Consider the following 20475-nt stretch of genomic DNA (forward strand, 5'->3'; position numbering starts at 1 on the left):
CAGTAGCAGTCTGGCATTGCAAGCTTCCACAGAGCTATCGCCACTCACTTCTCCACTGTCAGAGCAGCTCTCATTTTAGTATTGCTGAGCTTCAGGGCTGGGGAAAGCTCTTCACGCAGTTCCTGGAAAGTGGCCTTACACATTTGAAAGTTCTGCAGCTATTGCTCATCATCCCATAGCTGCATAACAATGTGGTCCCACCAGTCAGTGCTTGTTTCCTGGGCCCAGAAATGGCGCTCAACCATGTCAAGGTGATGCATGACTGTTACCAGCAACTGTGAATTGCTCTGCTTTATGTCTTCTGGCATGGCTGCTTGCATGGCATCACATTGTTCCGCACGGCGGCTCCTGTATCAGCTCTGTAAATTCTGCAGGATAAGGCACGAGGTCTGTGTAATGCTCACAACAACAGTATACAGCTGAGCTGGATCCATACTTATTGTGCTATGGCGTCTGCGCTGATAACCCAGGCTTGCGAAAAAGGCTTGATTTGTTTGCCAGGAAAGGAGGGAGGGAGGTAAGTGCATCATGGGAGGCTAACGTCATGTTCCCATAACCACCCGTGCCAAAGTTTTGTTGCAAACCCAACCCAAAATTTCACTAGCTACATGGGATAGGTACCCACAGTGCAGTGCTCTGTGCGTTGATGCAAGCCCTGCTAGTGAGGATACACTTTGCCAACACAATGAGTGTAGTGTGGCCACACAAGATCGACCTACTTAAATCGGAGGCTCGATGTTGACTTACATGAAGTCGACTTAACTTTGTAGTGTAGACATGGCCTCAATGGCTCCCATTCAGGTTTTCTGCTCAGTGGGGTGCAGCGGTCAGTGGAAGAGCTGAGATGAGAACTCCTGGCTTGTTAGTCAGGGCTCTGGGGTATCTTGCAGGGGAGTCTCTGCATGTGTCTATCACACACACACAGCCATATGCACCAACCAACAGGTGACAGTTCACTGCAGATGCAGGAATGTGTGACAGACCTGCCAAAGTTGTGAGGTCCGGCCTGCTTCTCTGCTCATCCCATTGTTCACCCTCAAATTGCTTTTAAAAACTCCCCCTGTTCACTTCTGCTGGAATCGTACAAACTTGCAGAGTAAAAAAGCTAAAACCCAGCAATGTTAGACAGAGCGAGGGACAAGAAACTGCTAGATCACAACTAAAATAATACAAATCATTCCTCAAGCTACATGTCCAGTAAAGTCACAACTGCTCTACACTGCCACCTACTGACTGAGGGCTGATGTATACTGAAAAGTTATATCAAGACATAGCTATGACCCCTGCCCCAACCAACGTAGCTATGCTGCCATGACCCCTAGCGTAGACTCACCTATGCTGACAACAGAGGGCTTCCTGTCAGCCTAGCTAGCATTGTTGGGGGGAGGAGGGGCTCGTGTTCCTGCTGCGTCTACACTATAGGGCTATACCGGCATAGCTACACCAATATAGTCTCTAGTGTAGATATATCCTTAGACAGAGCTGCAGGGGAACTAAACTTGCCCAGCAACGCTTCTATTATTTGTTTCATGCTGTGGACTGTTGTGTGGTGTTGCTGTGCACTGTTAAACAGCGTTCCATCCCAGAAGTGACAGCCTTTCAATGTTGAGCGAAGTGATTCCTGGATATACATGCTTTAGGCTCCTTACAGAAGAAAAGCAGTATAGCAGGAAGGCTAGTCATACAGATGTGGGCGGACCTGCCCCCAATGTCGTTATGTGGCCTATGTAGCATTGTCAGAATCTCAGCTGCTTCTAGCCTTTGTGGTTACAAAGAAACCTTCCAAGTGTGAATGGAGTGTAGCTGATGCAGGGATGTCTGCCTGAGTCTGCAGGCAGGCTGAAACAATGACTCAGAGTGGTGTGAGTTTCCTTCTCCCCCTCTCCCCCCATGTCTCCTTAAATGTCAGCATTAACTATTTCATTGCTCATTCTAGCAGTGGACTGGGGAAGAGGATGAGGCCCATGAGGAGTCAGGAACTGGAGAGGGAGGAAACGAGGAGCAACACAGGGAAGAAGGAGAGGCACAGAGAAAGGAGGATGCAGGAGGAAGAGAAACAAAGGGCAGACATAGCGATAGGCCTGAAGGAGTGCAGGCTCCCATGGAGCAATGCTGAAATAATGATAGCTAACATACAGGTCACGTCCACCCAGCTCTCTCTGTGCAAACCTCCCACTGGCCCACTCATGCCTTCCCCTGCCTGCCTGAGCCTTTGTATCCCCGCCAACGGCCTGTGGCCACAGTGGACTCCAGCCCCAGCGCAGTGGGCTGGACAAGGGGAATGGTATTGGAAGGAATATGCTGTTTGAGTAACTCGGTGCGAAACTCAGGTCTGCACTTTCAAGGGCTTCGCCGTTAATATAGCAGCTGTGTGGAGTTGTGTTGCTTCATCAGGTATTCACGTTGTCACGAGTCACTGCACAATGGCAGATCTGTTGAAGCAGGTTTCACGCCCCCACCCATCCCCCACTAAACAATTTCAGGGGAGCTCTGGGCTTCCGTCTAGTGCACGGAATTGCCCACAGCACTGGGGCAGTTGTTTCAGAGAAGTGCAGCAGGCTCGTGCACCACCACCCCCCACCCCCGGGACAGAAAGAAACTGGGGTGGACCCTTCCCTGGCGGGGGAGCACTTTTGTGGCCTGCTGCTGACTAAAGGGCAGGATTTCTCCTCTCTGATGCTCATTGTACTGCCATTGTGTGGCAGGCCGATGAGGCGGAGGGCTGGGCTAGAAGAAGGGGTGTGTGTGTCAGGGCAGGCCTTTCTGCTGCCTCTCAATACTGCGCTCACTCAAGGGCTGTTGAGCAACTGAGCTGGGAGACCCTCTGCACAAGAAACTGAGCAGATGCCCCTTTCCAACCATCTCCTGGAGGCTCCTGCAAAACCCGGAGGGGAATCTCAGTGGATCTGGATTCAGAGCACTGCAGGGCCGCTCTCTGACCTTTGAGCTGCCTGCCAGCAGTTGTAGGAAGAGGGATTTACTCCCGAGGAGGGAGTTGGATAATAGTAGACTAACGCAAGCAGCGAGCTGTGCCCAGTATGCCCTTCACACTGTGCTCAAAGCTGGTTTCCACAGAAAGTCCAGCTTGTTCTTTATTTAACCTGCTGAACACAAGGTACATTTCCCAGGGGCCGACATGCAAATGCTCTGTTAACATGCACTAGAATAGAGCTGCGCTAGGGCCACCACCAAGCAATGAAGCAGCCAAGCAATGCAGCTGTGCTGGGAATCTCTTTTCTGGGGCTGGGGGAGGGCAACTCGGCCCCTGCTGCCATTTTGTGCTACAGCAGCATCACTCTGCACTCTCTCTGGCACCCTACAGTAAAAAACAAACAAGGAAAGCAAAAATTAAAACAAACCAAAAAAAAAAAAAAGTCCAGCCTTCTTTATACATTGTATGGAGATTTAAAAGGGCCATACTACCAATCTTGTAAACATCCTTTGCAGGTCACCTTTAAAATAGCTAAAAAAAGTGGATGTGGGGAGAAGGGGAGAGATGAAAGAGCAAGTTCAGCATTGCCAACTCCAATCATTCAAAACCCATGAGTCAGGCCGCCAAACTCAGAATTTGGCTTTAAAATCATGAGAAGTTAAACAGTCAATGTTGGATTCTTTGCATTTGCCTTCTGGTGTCTGATCTTAGAGCTAGAAACTTACTTTCAAAAAAAGGCAAACTGGTTTGATTCTGGCATGTTCACATGACTCCAAGTGCTGGGACTTTAAGAAAAAACAAATCCTGTGTGACTGATAATGCAATTGGGAGAGCTGGCAGCACTATTGTGTGCCCCCTCTACTCTACAACAGGGTGAGCGAGTAGTGTGCAGAAGCCTGAGCAGCTTCAGACTGAGCTGAATGTGCATGGCACTGACGGCAGGCCTGGGCCTCCTCTCCTGGTGTAGTGAATGCCACCTGTCTGAGCCCCTCCTCTCACACCTCTCCATGTCATAGCAGTGCCGCAGGTCCTGCTGCAGGGCCAGGCTCTGGAAGATCCTGGCATAGCTGCTGTGTGCCTGGTTGGCTAAGAACACAGGAATTGCCAGGGTGGCTCAGACCCAAGGTCCACCTGGGCTTCACAGAAAGGCACGAGCCTCACCCAAAGCAGCTGGTGGATCATCTCCCCGCCCAGCAAAGAGCTCATCCGAACCCCTAACCGAGACTGGCTTAACCCTGCCTACATTACAGGGAATTATCCCCTGGCCGGATCACAGTTCACAGGGTACTAACGGGACCTGGCGGGAGACGCCTCCCACTCCCAAAACTCCCGTCCACGTTTTGGGACGGGCTCGGAGAGCCGGGCCATGTGCTAGTAGCTTTCGCCGCGGGTATAAAGGGGGACAGCGCAGCCCGGGTCCGCAGCAGGGCAGAACGGCGCGGTAGTTGGCCCGGGCTGGGGCCTGGCTGCGGAGGCTGCCCTGTTAGCGAGGGGGCCGCGGGCACCGCCGCAGGTTGCTGTGAAGTCAGTGCGGAGCAGCCGCCCCATGGGGAGCGGGGTGTGCCGGCGGGGACGCGTCTGAGTCGGCCGGGGAGCTGCCGAGAGGTGAGAGCGGGGGACGCTCCAGCCGGCCACTCCCGGGGGGTAGCGGGCGCTGGGCATCCTCCCCGGGCAGGGCGGGTCGCCAGGCGGCGCAGTAACTTGTGCAACTTCCTCTGTCGGCACACGCCGGCTGGGCTCGGGCGGGTGCGAGCCGGGGGCAGAAATTCGGGGCGCCCCCGGGCTTCTGCAGCGGCCCCCCCGTGCACACCGCGGCCGCGCTGCCGGCCGGTCCTGCGGGCCTCCCAGCTGCAGCGCTGGGGCTCGAGCCCCGCGCGCCCGCCCGGCACGTGGTGGGCGGACCCCGGGGCCGCTGCGGGGAACCCCCCGCTCCCGGATCGGGCCCGCAGCAGGGTCCCGGGGAGCCGCTTAGCCGGGCTCGGGCGAGGCGGGGACAAAGGGGGCGGCCGCCGGGTACCTCCCAGCCGGGGGCAGGGGAAAGCTGCGCGGTCTGTGGGGCACGGGGCCGAGGTGCGCTCCGGGCCAGGGCTGTGCTGACGGGCCCCAGCTCGGCCGGCTTGTGAATCCGTTTGGGGCTGGAAGGTGTGGGGGAGATGCCAGTGCTGGGGGATGTCTCCCCGGCCCGGCAGGCGGTGGGCACTAGGGGGCGCTCTCCATCCTGGCCTGGTGGTGGAGCCACCTGTGGCTGGGGCTGGGGCTGGGGCCCCGGATCTGGGTGTATGTTCCTCCTTCCCCCCACCCCACCCCCATTAACTGTCACTGCACGTGCAAGTGGCACAGTGGCTTGCCACCACCTGCTGATCCAGTGTGAACCCTGCACTCCCTGGCCTGGGACTGCTTAGCGAGCAGCCTCCTGTGAGGTAGGAAAATGGGTATTGCCTTTGCCAGGTGGGGAAGCTGCCACAGACAGGTGGCATGGCTCATCCAGGCAAGTCAGTAGCAGTGCTAGGCACAGGTGCCCCATCAGAGCTAAAAGTGACCCCATTGCCTGATTTAGTCCTGTGCGCTAACCACTGCACTGCCTCTTTCATCTCACTCTGCTGTAATCATCCCCTGATCTGAAACTGCTCTAGCCTTGGCTTTCAACACCACTTCGATACTGTGAAGAGGGGCTCTTCGGAGGTGCTGTCAGACACCTCCTTATATATAGGCTGGTTACAAGAGACCTTTCCTATAACAAGTATGGTTGGCTTGGCAGGGAGGAGTGTGGGGTGATTATAGCTTCCTGTGTTGTGGGTGTCACCGCTGCCCTCTACTGGATGCACTCAGAATGGCCCAGCTGTGTGTACTAGATCCTGTACAGCTAATAGTGACTCTCCTCTTGTTTGTGCTCTTGGAAGAGGAGGGCCTGTTCTGTGCCTGTTGTTGGTGAGGAGTATGGGCATGACAGCACTTTAGCAAAACTGTGGGAAAGGACTGAGCTCTTCCTGGCTCCTCCCACTGCTGACTCCCATCCACCTCAGCACGTGAGTTGTACTTGTGCTCTGGCCTCGCCTGACAGTCCCAAGCTGGTATTCCAGTGGGGCCTGGGGCTCTGAAATCCCAGCTGGGCTCTGCGCCTTCAGCCTGAATTTCCTTGTTGCTCAGTGGGGTTTTATAGTGTCTCTTCAGAACATGAAAATCTCCCAAAAAGCAGCAGCAGAGGCTAAAACTGGACCAATTCCATTCCCCTGCACTGTCCTGTCTAAGCTAGAGCTTTGGGAGGTGTTACCACATGTTGGCTAACACCTTCTAAGGCCCCGCCTTTCCATCCATTCCCTCTGAGTGGGGGATGGGTTCAAACTGAAACTCAAGTCCGCTTAACGGCCCACTGGCCATCTGTTCAATTCTTCTCTCTTCCCCCCCCCCCCCCCCCCCCCCCAATTCCCCGCCCGCATGCTGCAGCATTCCTGGAGGAAGCATTATTTAACTACTCACAACACTTGTACAGTGCCAGCATCTTCTACCAACAGTTTAACAAGGTCCTCCCTGAGAGAGGTGGGGATTGACCTCTAAGGAAAATGTTATTTGGGGGCCTAACTAGATCTGAAGCTGTCCTCCTTTTCCACCTCTGCTCTGCTGTGAGGAGTGTGCTGTGGACAGAGTGGGCCAGCAGCAGTGCCACATTGATGGACTTTGCATTTTAAGTGGTGATGACCATCAAGCTTTAAAGCTTAAACCCCTACTGAAATAAAGCTCTCATGCAGAGTGCTATTGTATTCCTCTGCTAGCTGCAAGGGCTGTGCTCCAGGGAAGGGGTGGTCCTGCTGGGTGGGTTAAGTGCAGTGCAATGCCCTGGGATGCCCTTTTCCAATGGGGGCAGATCCCAGCCCTCTGGCTATGGCTGCCAAATCATTGTTTTGTATTACCATTGCCTCTAGAAATCATGGAGCAGGAATCAGCTGCAGGTAGGCATATTTCTAGTAACCCTGAAAAGGCACAATCCAGATGATGTCAGTCCCTCCCTGGTTTGGGACTTGCAGGCGTCTCCCCTTGTGCGTTTTGACTTCTAATTGGTCAACACCCTTTGGTGCGGCTCTTGCTGGCTGGTGTCCATGTGAGTGTGTGCCACTCGAGATGCTGAGAGCCGTTGTTAGTGACTGGGATTCCACTGCATGCTGCGGCCATCCAGCACAAAACTTCTGCCGGACAACTGGTGCAATTAGAGATGGGAAGGGGCCCCTCAACCCGAGGGTACCATTTCACTGGGGTGGGGGGGGGGATTGCAAATGGGTCTGGAACAATTACCCTTCCCATATTGCTAAATAGGGGAGGGAAACCAACTAGATCCAAGCACATGGGGTGGGGGATCCTTGCAGGGACACTATTAGAGGATTGCAGCCCTGCATTCCCAGGACAGGTCTGTTCTCTGCCCAGGGTGCTCTTGAGCAGTGTGGAGCCAAATATTCCTTTGTGGCAAAGAGTAATCTGAAGTGCTGTTGGGGCTGGAAGGTAGCTGGGGGCTACCACATCCCACGGGCTGGAGGAAGACTGTTACAGACATTCTGCTTAGCACGTTCTCCCTGCTGGGCAGAGAGGGGAGGAGTGCTCAGGGGCGTCTGTCTCAGCACAAAGGCTGAGGATCCACCAAAGGTACCAGACCCAAATGCATTGAGCTGGACCACCTGCCTGGAGTGCCAGCTCTCTGGCTAGATGCCCCTGTCTAAGGACTATGACCCTCCTAGCGGGATGAGCTCTGCTTAGGCAATTGGACAGAAGCTCAAGATACTTCCTGAGATGTGGGATGGGGTCTCTGCCATGGCCACTGCTGAACAGGGCAGCCTTGCCAGGCAAATGCATCTGCACCAGCCTCTCCACCATGGAAGAGTGGGAAGGGAACTGGAAGCAGGCAGGAGGGGGTCTGGGGGTGGAGCATGGGCAGGGCCACCCCAGGCTGATTGGGGAGGCACAGCCTCCCCCGGCCTATGATACCTGCTGCCCATGCAGGGCAATTACTGGTTGATCCATCCCCTGTCATCCAGTACCAGCATCTGAGGCCTACGGAGACCCAGAGCATGGGGTTGCATCCCTGGCTATCATGGCAATAGCCATTGATGGACCTATCCTCCAGGAACTTACATAAGTTTTTAATTTTATTTTTTTTATACCCAGTTAAACTTTTGGCCTTCACAACATCCTGTGGCAATGAGTTCCACCGGTTAACTGTGTTGTATGAAGAAGTACTTCCTTATGTTTTAAACCTGCCTATTTATTTAATTTGGTGACTCTGGGTTCTTGTGTTATGTGAAGGGATAAATAACACTGCCTTATTTATTTTTTTCTCCACAGCAGTCATGATTTTATAGACCTCTCTCATATCCCCCCTTAGTTGTCTCTTTTCCAAGCTGAACTGTCCCAGTCTTTTTAATCTCCCCTCATATGGAAACTGCTCCAGACCCCGATCATTTTTGTTGCTGTTCTCTGTACCTTTTCCAATTCCAATAGGTCTTTTTTGAGATGGGGCAACCAGACGTGCACACAGTATTGAAGGCGTAGGCGTACCTTGGATTTATAGTGTGGTGTTGTGATATTTACTGTCCTATTATCTATCCCTTCCCTAAGGGTTATGAACACTCTTAGCTTTTTTTGACTGCTGCTGCACATTCTGTCCTAGGGGACACACCCATAATCAAATCCACATCATGACAAGCATCATCCAGCACTCTGGTTGCAAGTTTCAGCCTAGGTTGCCATGGCCTGTGAACTCCCTCCTGGCCTCTCCTCAAGGCCAACCTGAAGGCAGGCTGGCAGAGATGGTGGGTGGCTGGGCGCTTGCCCTGCTGTTATAACAGTTCTATGGCTAAAGAACTCCAGTCTCCGGGGGCAGCAGCTTGGTGGCTTTTGCTAGCACTAAACTCTGCAAGGAATGCAGACTGGCCCAGCATCCAAACCTGAAGGAAGTGGCAGGGCTGCAGGCAGGGGATTGGGATGGACAGGTGGGTAGTTGGGCTGAAAGGGAATACGCCCATGCGAGCACCTGGCTGGGATGGGACTGGAATAGAGCATATGTGAACACAGCTGGGTTTAGCTCCCATGAGGTGGTGGAACCCAGGGTGGCTGCATTCAGAGTTATGGTGAGATCTGCCCATCAGGCGCTGTCCCTCCGCTTGTGCTGGCTCCATGCACAGGGGTCTCCAGCGGTGCAGGGCCTGGTACTGATCCTTAACCCAGGGTGGAATGGCCCTGGTCTGCAGGAGGGGATGGCAAATCTCAAATGCCACTGAAATAGCCTGGGGAATGCCATGGACACCAAACCTGGCAGGCAGGTGATCCAACAACCCCTGCCAGCTGGCTCTGCCTGAGCTGCTCACAGGATCTGGTTCCAGAGGTGCTCTCCTCATTCCCTTCATGGGCTGGCACTTCACTGGCAATGGGGTGGCCCTCAGGTCCCGATTCAGGCTGTGCCGTGAGTGCTGGCTCCCATGTGGGAATGCAGGCTGCAGGGCAGTCCACGGCATGGTGCTTGTCTGTGGTGGTCTCCCAGTGCCTCTAGCAGAGGGCAAGTCCGAGGGGCTGACAGGATCAGGGGAGGGGCACTGGGATGTGGCTCTTGTAGTAAACTCCTGTTTCTCTTCCAGGACCCAGCAGGAGATGAGCTCTCTGGTTTATCCCAGCCTGGGCATGAAGGACCGCAAAGCAGTGACCATCCTGCACTACCCTGGGGTGGGCATGAACGTCAGCAAGGCCAGCACAGGACCCCACATGACCAGTGCGGGCATTATGGCCCCCTCTGCGACCCCCCTACCCTCAAAGCAGCCCTCCTTTACCCTGCCAACGGCCCCTCACCTACTGGCCAGCATGCAGCTGCAGAAACTCAACAGCCAGTACCATGCCATGGGGGTCTCGGGGCACCCAGCGGAGGCTGGGTCCATCCAGAGCTGGGGCTTTGGAGCCCAGCCCCTGGGCCAAGGGGCATTGGCTCCCCCTGCTGGCACCCACAGCCCTGGCATTATTGATTCCGATCCGGTGGATGAGGAGGTGCTGATGTCACTGGTGGTGGAACTGGGCCTGGATAGAGCTAATGAGCTCCCAGAGCTGTGGCTGGGCCAGAACGAGTTTGACTTTGCTGCAGATTTCCCTTCCAGTCGCTGATGCCAGACTGACCTTGACCACAGGCAACCCTGGCAGAGGACTTGAACTGGACAGCTGTCAAGGGGAGGCTGGCACGATGGACTTGGCCCTCCAGCCAACTGAGAGGCCTCTGGACCTGGTTCCTACTGCAGCGGAGTCCCCCTCTGCAAGGCTGCACCCGTGCCATTCAGGACAGTTTGGTGAAGCTGGAGAAACTACAGCGCAGCTGGTGCTCCATGGGGTGTCTTTTGGGCTGCGTGACCTAGCGCCTGGTGGGGTTGCACCTTGCTGTGGAGGGCTAGCGTCTCCTGCTGGAGGTGGGATTTAGCCCCCAGGACACCATTCCCCAAACTGGTGCTGGAGAAGGAGGCGGACTGGCAGGCGAATGTGGCAGGGCAGAAGCTGAAGACACAGGAATGTCAGCTCAAGCAAAACGTACACCCCTGCTGTGGCCTGGGAAAGGGCTGCCCCCAAAGGGGTCCCTCACAGCTCCCAGGGACCAGAGCTGTCTGCCATCCCTGCAGGGGGCCAGTGACTCACACTACAGGGGAGACAGCTGGGGGCTAAGCACAGTACCTGGGGTGCTGGGACTGGGGGGAGACAGGGTCTGTTTTTGCAACAGCATGGGGCTGCTCCTGTGTGGCTTTTCAATAAAACCTGTGGAAGGAATCGGCCTGCCCACAAGGCTGGGGCCTGGCTCCTATCACCCCTTGTGCTGATTTACAGTCAGGCCTGGGGTTGCCAACTTTCTGATTGCAGAAAACCAAACATGCTTGTCCTGCCCCTTCTCCAAGGCCTCACCCTGCTCACTCCATCTCCCATACCTCTGTCACTAGCTCTCTCCCACCCTTGCTCACTCACTCATTTTCACCAGACTGGGGCAGGGGGTTAGGGTGAGGGCTCCAGCTGGGGGTGTGGGCTCAGGAGTGGGGCCAGGGATAAGGAGTTTGGGGTGCAGCAAGGGGCTACAGGCTGGGGCTAAGGGGCTTGGAGTGTGGGTGGGGGCTCTGGGCTGGGGGTGAGGTCTCCAGCGGGGGGTGTGGGCTGTAGGGTGGGGCCAGAAATGAGGAGTTCAGAGTGTGGGCAGGAGGTTGGGGTGCAGGAGGGGGTCAGGACTCAGGGTGGGGGTGCAGGCTTTCAGGTCGGGCTGGTGATGAGGGGTTTGGGGTACAGGAGGGGGCTCCAGGCTGGGGTGGAGTACAGTGGGGCTGGCACACAGGCTGCTGGGGGCATGACCCTGGTTCTTAGCAGTGCAGTGAAGCTGAGCAACTCTGATTTTTTCCCAGCCGCTCACAGGGGAAGGGTAGGAAGGCTGGGCGGGTACATACCCTGGCTGCTGCCATGTGGCCAGGGCCATGTAGACACTGTCACTGCACTGTTTCTATTTGCAGAAAACCAGTGTGGACATGGTAGCTCACATGTTATTTTGCAGCATGGTTGCTCTTGCTCATCTAGGCTAACATGAGAAGAGTGACTCAGGCACAGGTAGCTGGAGTTAGCTCTGCAGTGAAGAGGCATCCAAACGCAACTGCCCATGCTTTGTACATGTACCTGCCATTGAGCACCAATCACCCCACTGTCTAGGCCCAGCCCCACAAATGCTGGGATGTAGGAGAAGCTGTTGAGGACACATTTCATGGTCTTGGCCCCACCCAGTGGCCACAAGGAAAACTGCATGAGCATGTCCATGTGTGGCTAGTACACCCAGCAAGATGGCAGCAGTATCTCGGGGGACGCTTGGTTAAATGGACAGACGAGCCTGGCAGTCTGAGCAGCACCTGTGCAGTGGCAGTGATGGGCCAGGCTTGGAGACATTACAATGACCCAGCAGTCAGGGATCACGGATTGGGTAGGGAGAGGGGCAGCAGGTGCTGGCAAAGAATATGGGGATGAGGGGGTCAGTGCAATGGCCCTGGTCTCTGCCCTGGGTCCAAACCAGGCACCTGTGAAATGAGTTTGGCAACCTGGGCTTAGACAAGAGCAGTGCTCCCTTAGCAAATCCCCTGCACAGCTCCTGTGGGTGCCACTAATGGCTGTGGCTGCTATTAGCCATCAGTCTCTTGCCTAAACTTCCTCCCTCTCATCACCCTTAGGAGACTGGCTCCTCCCCAAAGCACTGTGGGAATTGGCTGAAAGCTGGGCTGGTGGGGAGGGGCTCTAGGGTGGAGCATCTTGCTGGAGCCAACCCCTCCCTCTTGGGAGGCCCTGGGAGATGGGTTGCTGCATCAATGGAGAACCAGCTTTGAGGAGCAGAAAGGGAGTGTGAGATCAGGGGTCCACTTCAGAACCATAATGGGGTGCTGAGATCTGCAAGGCAGCCTAGGGGATTTGGACATGTTTCAATAACTGGATGTTATGTGTCTAAAGCCCCTAGACTGCCTGGGAAATTTCAGCCCCCTTTTTTAGCACTTGAAGAGAGACTGCTACAATGGCCCAACACACTAGGGGTGCTGAAGATTTTAGAATTCAGCTGGTAAAATCCCAGCAGAAAGATGAGAAATGCCCCAAAAGGGACACCAGCAAGAGTAAAACCGTATAAGTAATAACTGAAGTGCCTCCCCTGAGTTGTTCCCCCCACTGGAGATGATTAAAATGGGAATATTTAGCACCTTAGATGTCAGAGTGCCATGCAAACAGGAGCGAATTCTTCCTCAGAAGGTCCCTGTAAAGTAGGTGAGTTTATCACCCTGTGTTACAGATGGGGAAACTGAGGCACAGTGAGGGGCAGCAACTTGTTGAAGGTCACACAGGACATAAGCAACAGTTAGGATTTGGGCCCGTCAGCTTCAAACTCTTAATTTAGTGCCCTGTCATGCTGCAAGTGCCTTAAACACCAAATGAGCTTCTGGTTGGTTTCTACTGTTTCCTTTTTTCCCTGCCCTCAATGCTTTCTCTCTTCAGACCTCACTTTAACACCTCAAAGGGGGGACTGCAGAGCAATGGCTGCCTGCCCGATCCTGCACTGTTGGTAGTTTTGTCACTGACATCAACAGGCTTCGGACTGGACACATTGTGTAGTATCACACCCAGCTTGGAGAGTGAAAGAAGCATGGTGTGTTTCATTTGGTTCTCATGTGCACGGACAAGTGTGGGCCCTAGCCCAGAGCTTGAGGACTGCCCCTGATTTGTATCAAATGCAGCAGGTTGGCCACCCCAGTGGCTCTCAAGGGCAGCTCTGCACTGAAGGGTAAGAGTGAACACGACAGCATGGGGCTCCCTGCTTACGGAGACTCCAGCTCAAATGTTCTTTCCGCAGCCAGCTCCGAGGCTCTGGCCGAGAGCTGGGGCCGTCTGGCTTGCAGGGACACCAACTCTCACAGATTGCCCATGAGAGTCACGCCAGTGGAGGTTTTGCCATAGGTGGTGGGCGGAAACATTCTAGGGGCTGGGGAGGGGGATGAGTAAAATGTAAAGCCAGCTGTGGGGATGTTACGGCACAGGCTGGGCACCTGAGTCCAAACCCGCCCAAGCCCTGTGCCTATGGTAGGGAAGAAGCAGGAGACACTAAACTGGCTAGTGAAGGTGTCCGCTCTGGTACTCCTAGCTATGTGCGGGGCGTGAGATGCAGCCTGGCCCCTGGAGGCTGAGGAACTGCCCTCTTACCCACATGGGAAGGAGGGCTCTGCTCATGGAGGGCAGCTCTCTATGGGGGCAGGCGGAGCAACAAGGTTACCAGGTTTGTGGGGTGGAGGGGGTGTACAGGTCCTGCTTTCTGGGCATGGGGTGTCAGGCCCTGCTCTCCAGTGTGTGTGTGTGTTTCTCTCCTGGACCAGTGGAGAGCAGAGACCCTGGGTGGGGGGGTGTTTGGAGGGTCACCCCCCCCCAGCAGTGGCTCCTGTCCCGCAGGGCTGGGCCCTGCTCTGGCCCGTGGGCTCTTGCCACTCGCAGATTCAGAGCCCACCACAGTGGCTTGTGCCATGCACATCCCCACACAGGTGGGGCCCTCCTGCAATGCCCTGCCCTGCCCCTTTCCTGGACCTGGCACCACTGGACATGGCATTTTACTTGCTGAGCTGGGCATGCACATGGGGTGGCTCAGAAAGTGACAAGACAGAGAGATTGAGGGGGGAGACTGAGCCCCCTTTAGCCCTAGTCACTTGCTGCCCAAGTGTTTTACATAAAGCCACAGGCCCTGGAGTCATGGGATTACATGAGACTCCACTTTAGAGAGGAGCCCAGCACTCCTGGGTGCTAAGACAAGTTTGAACAAGGGGACTTGAGCACACCCTCAAGGCACCCGGACCCCAAGTCATATATAAACTCACCTGATGATTTTTTAAGCCAATGATCATTTGTGGAGCCTGGCTCAGGATCTTTGGCCGCTGCGGCTGGGGCTGCTGCTCACATGCCATCACAACCACTATAGTCAGACACCAGAGACTAACCCTGCCCTTTGTGCTACTCAGGTGCTTCTAATTGGGTTTAGGGGATAGCAAAGGAGCCCCTCTCTTGGGTCTCGAAACATATCAGAAGGCTGTAGGTGGGTAAGGTGGTGGGGGGAAGAGGGCAGCATCCCTGCCCTGCTCTGCAATGGACAGCTCTACCCTCCTGCTTGTTACTATTTGTAGCTAGTGACTCTGATCAGAACCCCATTGTGCTAGGTGCTGCACATCTATAATAACCCTCCCCATCCCAAATAGGGATGCCAACTTTCTATTTGCAGAAAACCAAACACCATTGCCCCATCTCCTGCCCTGAGGCCCTGCCCCTGCCCCACACCTTCTCTGAGGCCTTGCCCCCACTCACTCCATTCCCCCCTTCCTCCATTGCTTGCTCTGCCCCACCCTCGCTCACACTCATTTTCACTGGGCTGGGTCAGGGATGCGGAAGGGGTGGAGGGCTCTGGCTGGGGGTGCAGGCTCCAGTGTGGGGCCAGAAGTGAAGGGTTCAGGGTGAAGGAGGGGGCTCTGGGAGGGAGCTTGGGTGCAGGATGGGGCAGAGGGTTGGGGCATGGGAGGGGGTGAGGGCTCTGGCTGGGGATGCGGGCTCTGGGGTGGGGCCAGGGATGAGGAGTTTGGGGTTCCGGCAGGGGCTCTGGGCTGGGGTCGAGGAATTTGGTGTGCAGGAGGGGTCTCAGGCTGGGATGGGGGTTGGGGTACAGCAGGGGGTTCAGGAAGTGGGATCCAGGCAGCGCTGACCTCAGGTGGCTCCCAGGAAGTGACTGGCATCTCCCTCTGGCTCCTAGGTGGAGATGCAGCCAGGAAGTTCCGTGCGCTGCCCCTGCCTGCAGGTGCCACATCTGCAGCTCCCATTGGTCGCTGTTCCTGGCCAATGGGAGCTGCCGAGCTAGCGCTCGGGGTGGGGACACCACGCGGAGCCCCCGGGCCTGCCCCTATACGTAGGAGCCAGAGGGAGATGCTGGCCACTTCCTGGAAGCCACGCGGAGCCGGGCAGGCACCCTGCCTGCCCCCGCTGTGGGTGGCCAACCTGACTTTCAATGGCCTGGTCAGTGATGCTGACCAGAGCTGCCAGAGTCCCTTTTCGACCAGGTGTTCCAGTCAAAAACCGAACGCCTGGCAACCCTAATCCCAAAGAGTTTACAGCTGCAGCCTATGGAGAGCTAACACAGGAGGGAGATGGGAAGGACAAGCTGTGCTAAGCCCCAGTTTCAGAAGGCCAGCTGCCGTCAGATACAGGCCTTAAGGGGCTTGAAGGGGAGCAGGGTATTTAATGGTTTTCCAGATGGGCGCTTTGCTCTTGAGCAGAGGCTGGCAGCTCACCCCCTTCGGTGGGAGCCCCTGTAAGGACACCACCTGGCAGGCATGCAGAGCTCTGCACCTGTCAGTCCCAGGGCTCTTCTCTCATGGGTTAGGATTTTAATGCTGTGCCCTGGGTGCTTCGTTGGCAGCAGAGGTTGGATCTGAGATTTCAGAGTCGGGGATCTCCAAGCAGGGTTTCTCCTGCCTGAGCTAAGAGCCTGCTCTGGGAGCTCAGAGGCTGTAGCAGATTCTGTGATCCAGCCACTAGAGGGGGACAGAGCCACATGGCGCTAGTGTGGGGTAAGTGCCTATCTCCCCATTGCGGGGAGCAACCATGAGGAGGAGGGACTGGCCCCAGGTCACCTAGCAAGTCAGTAGCAGATTTGGGAATAGACCCCAGGCCAGCTGTACGTGGTGCCCTATGCGTGAGGCTTCCTGCCTGCCCTCATGCCGGTCTCACCATCAAACGCTGCAGAAGGGCCCCCTCCCTGCAGCCTGCATGGGCTGGGGACCCACCGCCCCCCAGGGCTCCACTGGGGTACCCCAAGGTAGAATTTGGCCTTGCAGTTACAGCTCGTTAATAAGTCTGTTGCTGACAGGTGAGCTTGGCTAGCCCCTGGCTCCCTCTCCCAGAGCTGTGCAAGGCCCTTCAGGGCTGATGGCAGTAAAAGCTCCCAAAGGGACACAGACAGGAACTGGTTCTGGCTGGATGCTAGTTTACGCAGCCAGTTCTCAGAGTAGATCTGCCGTGCTCTAATTGATGGGCTGCTGCTAGAGACTCCAGGGGTCAGCAGGCAACACTTCTGGCTTCTTAGATCAAGATAGAGATGGAGGTGGGGGTGAGACAATCAGAGCAATTGTGTGGGCTGGGAGGTAGAGACAAGGGCCCGATTCTCTTTGTACTTAGTCATGTAAATCTCCAGTAACTGCAGCAGTAAGGATTGGTGCAGCGGGGAGCTCCCTGGGGAACATTACGAGGGCTGCAGAGAATTACAAACCCTGACGAAGTGGGACACCATCCCCATAGGGTGAGGCCTTGAGGAGTAGAAGGAGGTAGCAGGCTGCTTCCGCTCTGGACCCCATGGTTCCCCTCTGAGGTCCTGAGAATAGGCCATCATAGGACCTGTAATTGTCGCAGCCTTCACTTCCATATTAAGGCTGAGGGAAGACGGGATGTGGAGTACAGAAGTCTACTGGCTGTATTTATTCTAGGAATGTGTGATGCATTGTTAAAATTGTAAGCTAGCCCTTTACATTTCAGGGAGGATTTCGGGGTCCTGATTTACTCCTGGGGGAATTCTGCACCAAAAAAATAAAAATTCTGCGCACAATATTTTAAAATTCTGCAAAATCTGCAAATTTTATTTGTCAGTAATAAATGTGGAGGCTCCAGCATGGCACTGGGGAGCACAGGCCATTGTTCTGCACAGAGGTGGGAGATCACCCTGCAGCACCTCCCCAGCTCCCAGGACACAGACCTCTGGGGCAGGCCTGGCTCTTGCACTGTGTCAGGGTCAGGTGGAGGTGTCTTTTACTGAGGGTCAGGTGGAGTGTCTTTTACTGAGAGGTTCGGGGGGCTGCAGGGTAATCTCCCACATCCATGCAGCCAGCGGCCTGTGCTCCTCACTGTCCTGCTGGAGCCTCCACATTTATTTATTGACAAATAAATTTGCAGAATTTTAAAATATTGTGGGCAGAAATTTTAATTTATGGAGCACAATTCCCCCAGGGGTAGCAGCCCTAGGCCAGGTGTGGCCAGGCAGGCTTAGCTGTGAAGGGGCTTAGTGTGAGGGGATCCAGGTGTGGGGTGAGAGAGTTTTGTGTGGGGCAATCTGAGCATGGGTGGCCCACTGGGGGGAGGGGGGGTTCGGGCGTGGGGAGGATCTGGAAGCACAGGGGGTCTTTGAGGGGTTCTGGGTGCAGGGTCAATGGGACTCTGCAGGAAGGGTCCAGGTGAAGGTGGTTGGGGCTCAGCGGGGTGTGGGTCCAGATGTGGGGAGCTCATGGAGTGTTCCAGGTGCATAGGGGGTGGGGCTCATCAGGGTGGGGGTTCAAGTGTGGGGGAGTGCAGCAGGGGATGGTCTGGGTGCAGGGGGTGGGGTTCGGCAGGGGTTCTGGATGCAGGGGGTGGTCTGGGTGCAGGAGGAGGGGCTCGGTGGAGAACTAGATGCAGGGGAAGAGGGGCTCAGTGTGGGGTCTGGGTATGGGGGGGTCCGGATGCACGGAGGTTGGGCAGATGGGGGAGCATCTACCTGTAGAGTGACTCCTATCCTCATGGCTGAGGAGCAATGAGGGCAGGAAACAGGGGTGTGTGTGCACGCGGAGCTGGGGGAGGGTTCTGGGGGTGGGTCTGGCTTGGCCTGGGCCACTCCATCCGGGGGAAATGCGCTCCTCCCCAGCCCAGTCGGGACTAACACCTGAGCCCAGTGCAGAGTAGCGGTTTGGGAGAAGGGCTGGGTGTGGGGCGGGGAGGAAGGGGAGGTTTCGTAAGGATAAGGCCTTTGTCTGCAGTCATATTAGGACAGCAGCAGCCATTAGCCAAGAAGGAGAAAGTCACATCCTCACATTCCATCTAAATTACATTAAAACAATGTAAGATCAGGCTGTTAAGAAGGTGATCCTGGCCTAACAGTACCCACCATCACCAGCTAAAGAAACAGATTATAAGATGGTTAAAGAAAACATAGTTTAATAGCATCCTGTCTGGCAAGAAATCACTTATCAACAGTTGTGATTGTAAAATCTATACTTCTATTGTTTTGCCTTTATGATCCCCACTTCTCTATTGTTTATCTGTATGGTCTCTGTCTATTTCTTTGATTGTTTCTGTCTGTTGCATAACTAATTTTTGTGGTTTAAATCAATTAAGGCGGTGGAGTATGATTGGTTAAAGAATTGCTTTACAATATGTTAGGATTGGTTAGAAAATTGTATAGTAATATTTTTAGTAAAATGATTGGTTAAAGTATAGCTTGGCAGGACTCAAGTTTCACTATATGAACTGGGGTCCAAAGGGAAGTTCTTGGGAACCAGCTACAGGACATAGCCCAAGATCAGAGCTGCCAGACCTCAACATGCTGCCAACCCTGTAGTGCAGAAGCTGGAGTCCCCGAGATGACCTGATCCTGACTGGCCATCAATTAAAGTTCATCTGCCTTATTGGGAGCGGTGAGCATTGTATGCTTAGCATGTGAATTCTGTTTTGGTGATTGTTAATAAATAGAGGTTAAGTAGGATATTAGTATGTAAGGCTCTTTCACTGGTAAAAGACCCTGCCAACCCGTAGAATGTAAGGTTACTCCCTGAGTCCATGGAAGGGTGAGGGTGGGTGCCTAAATTAAGATGGTTACGCCTTGAGCCCACAGAAGGGTAAAGGTGGGTGCTCCTAGACTATGTGAGTGACAGAGAATTTTGTGTGGGTAACAGCTTGTCGGGATGGGGGTTCATGTGTGGAGGGCTCAGTGGGGGGTTCTGGGTGCAGGGGGGGCGTGCGCATGGGGTGGGTCTGTATGCACAGGGGTTAGGCAGATGGCAGGTGGGTCTGACCTACCCTGGCTGGGGTGTCCCCAGGTTTGCCCCCCCAAGTGATTTACCTCTCTGCCGGCTGTCAGAAAAGATGCACCCACGCTGCTGGGGAGGGGGTGTGACTGCTCTTGCAGCTTCCCTTTCTTCCCCATCAGAAAGTCATTTTTCTATGAGGAAGCAAAGAAATCTGCACAGGACATGAATTCTGCATGTGTGCAGTGGCACAGAATTCCCCCTGGAGTACTCTCTGTAGGCTAAGGGGCTCTGTAGGGAAGCATGGGATCTGGGTTCAGCAGCAGTGAAGCTACAGAGAGCCAGCCTAAAGTAAGATGTGTTAAATTGTTCCTCTCTGTTTTAGAGCAGCCTGTTTCCTCCCTCCCTCCCTCTCCCTCTCTCTCTCTCTGGTTTTCATTCTGAATTCTAAGTAGTAAAGGAGTGTTGTGTTGGAACCTTCCAGAAAGAGTACTTTATTTAACTTCTCTGTGGAAGTGCTGTGGACATAATCCCGACCATCCCTGTTCTCTGCAGCGCTGACACATTTGGATGTTACACACTGCACAGGCTGTTTGCATTGATTTTAATTAATTACTGAAATAATATAAACTTGTAAAGAAACTTTTAATATTCAGCTCTCATACAGTGCTTTTCATCTGTAAATCTCAAAATGCTTAACAATACCATACTCCTCAGTTCACTGATCACACTGTTGCCAATGCTCATGATTTTACGGTGAGTCTTGCACTACTGTGGGGATGTTTTTTCTTAAAGCCTGAACTCCTTCAGTCACAAAAATGTTAAATAGCCCCATAATCACAAATTCCCTTCCTTCTCCAAAACCTCAATCAGATCCCCCTATGTGTGAAGGCTCCAGTGCGGATCCTCTCCCCCACACCGCTGCCCCTGTATGTCCCGGAATCGTGTGTTGTCCATTTATGTGAGTGGGCCTGAAAGTGGCCTAGGGCAGTGCCCTGATTACTGGTCTAGCCCACACAGTGCATATTTAGTCCCTACATAAACATGCACATACCAGTTTTCCTAGGGACATGGCTGGATTTACACCTTACGCAACCCTAGGAAAAAAGAAAAGGAGGACTTGTGGCACCTTAGAGACTAATAAGCATAACGCATCCGATGAAGTGAGCTGTAGCTCACGAAAGCTTATGCTCAAATAAATTTGTTAGTCTCCAAGGTGCCACAAGTCCTCCTGTT

General features: G+C 54.5%; 1 protein-coding gene across 1 annotated transcript; it reads left to right on the forward strand.

Annotated features, from left to right (window-relative positions):
* Positions 1 to 4303: 4303 nt before the first annotated feature.
* CITED1 (Cbp/p300 interacting transactivator with Glu/Asp rich carboxy-terminal domain 1) lies at positions 4304 to 10767 on the forward strand. Its single transcript, XM_037909636.2, has 2 exons — positions 4304 to 4537; positions 9550 to 10767. Exon 2 carries the CDS (start codon positions 9563 to 9565, stop codon positions 10061 to 10063), a length of 501 nt encoding a protein of 166 aa, XP_037765564.1. The 5' UTR covers positions 4304 to 4537; positions 9550 to 9562; the 3' UTR covers positions 10064 to 10767.
* Positions 10768 to 20475: the final 9708 nt, after the last annotated feature.

Source organism: Chelonia mydas, chromosome 9, assembly GCF_015237465.2.
Source record: "Chelonia mydas isolate rCheMyd1 chromosome 9, rCheMyd1.pri.v2, whole genome shotgun sequence".
In the NCBI taxonomy this organism is placed as follows: Eukaryota; Metazoa; Chordata; order Testudines; family Cheloniidae; genus Chelonia; species Chelonia mydas.

Bases quoted from the DNA above. Each gene is read 5' to 3' on its own strand.
- CITED1 (XM_037909636.2), top strand. From the start codon at position 9,563: ATGAGCTCTCTGGTTTATCCCAGCCTGGGCATGAAGGACCGCAAAGCA.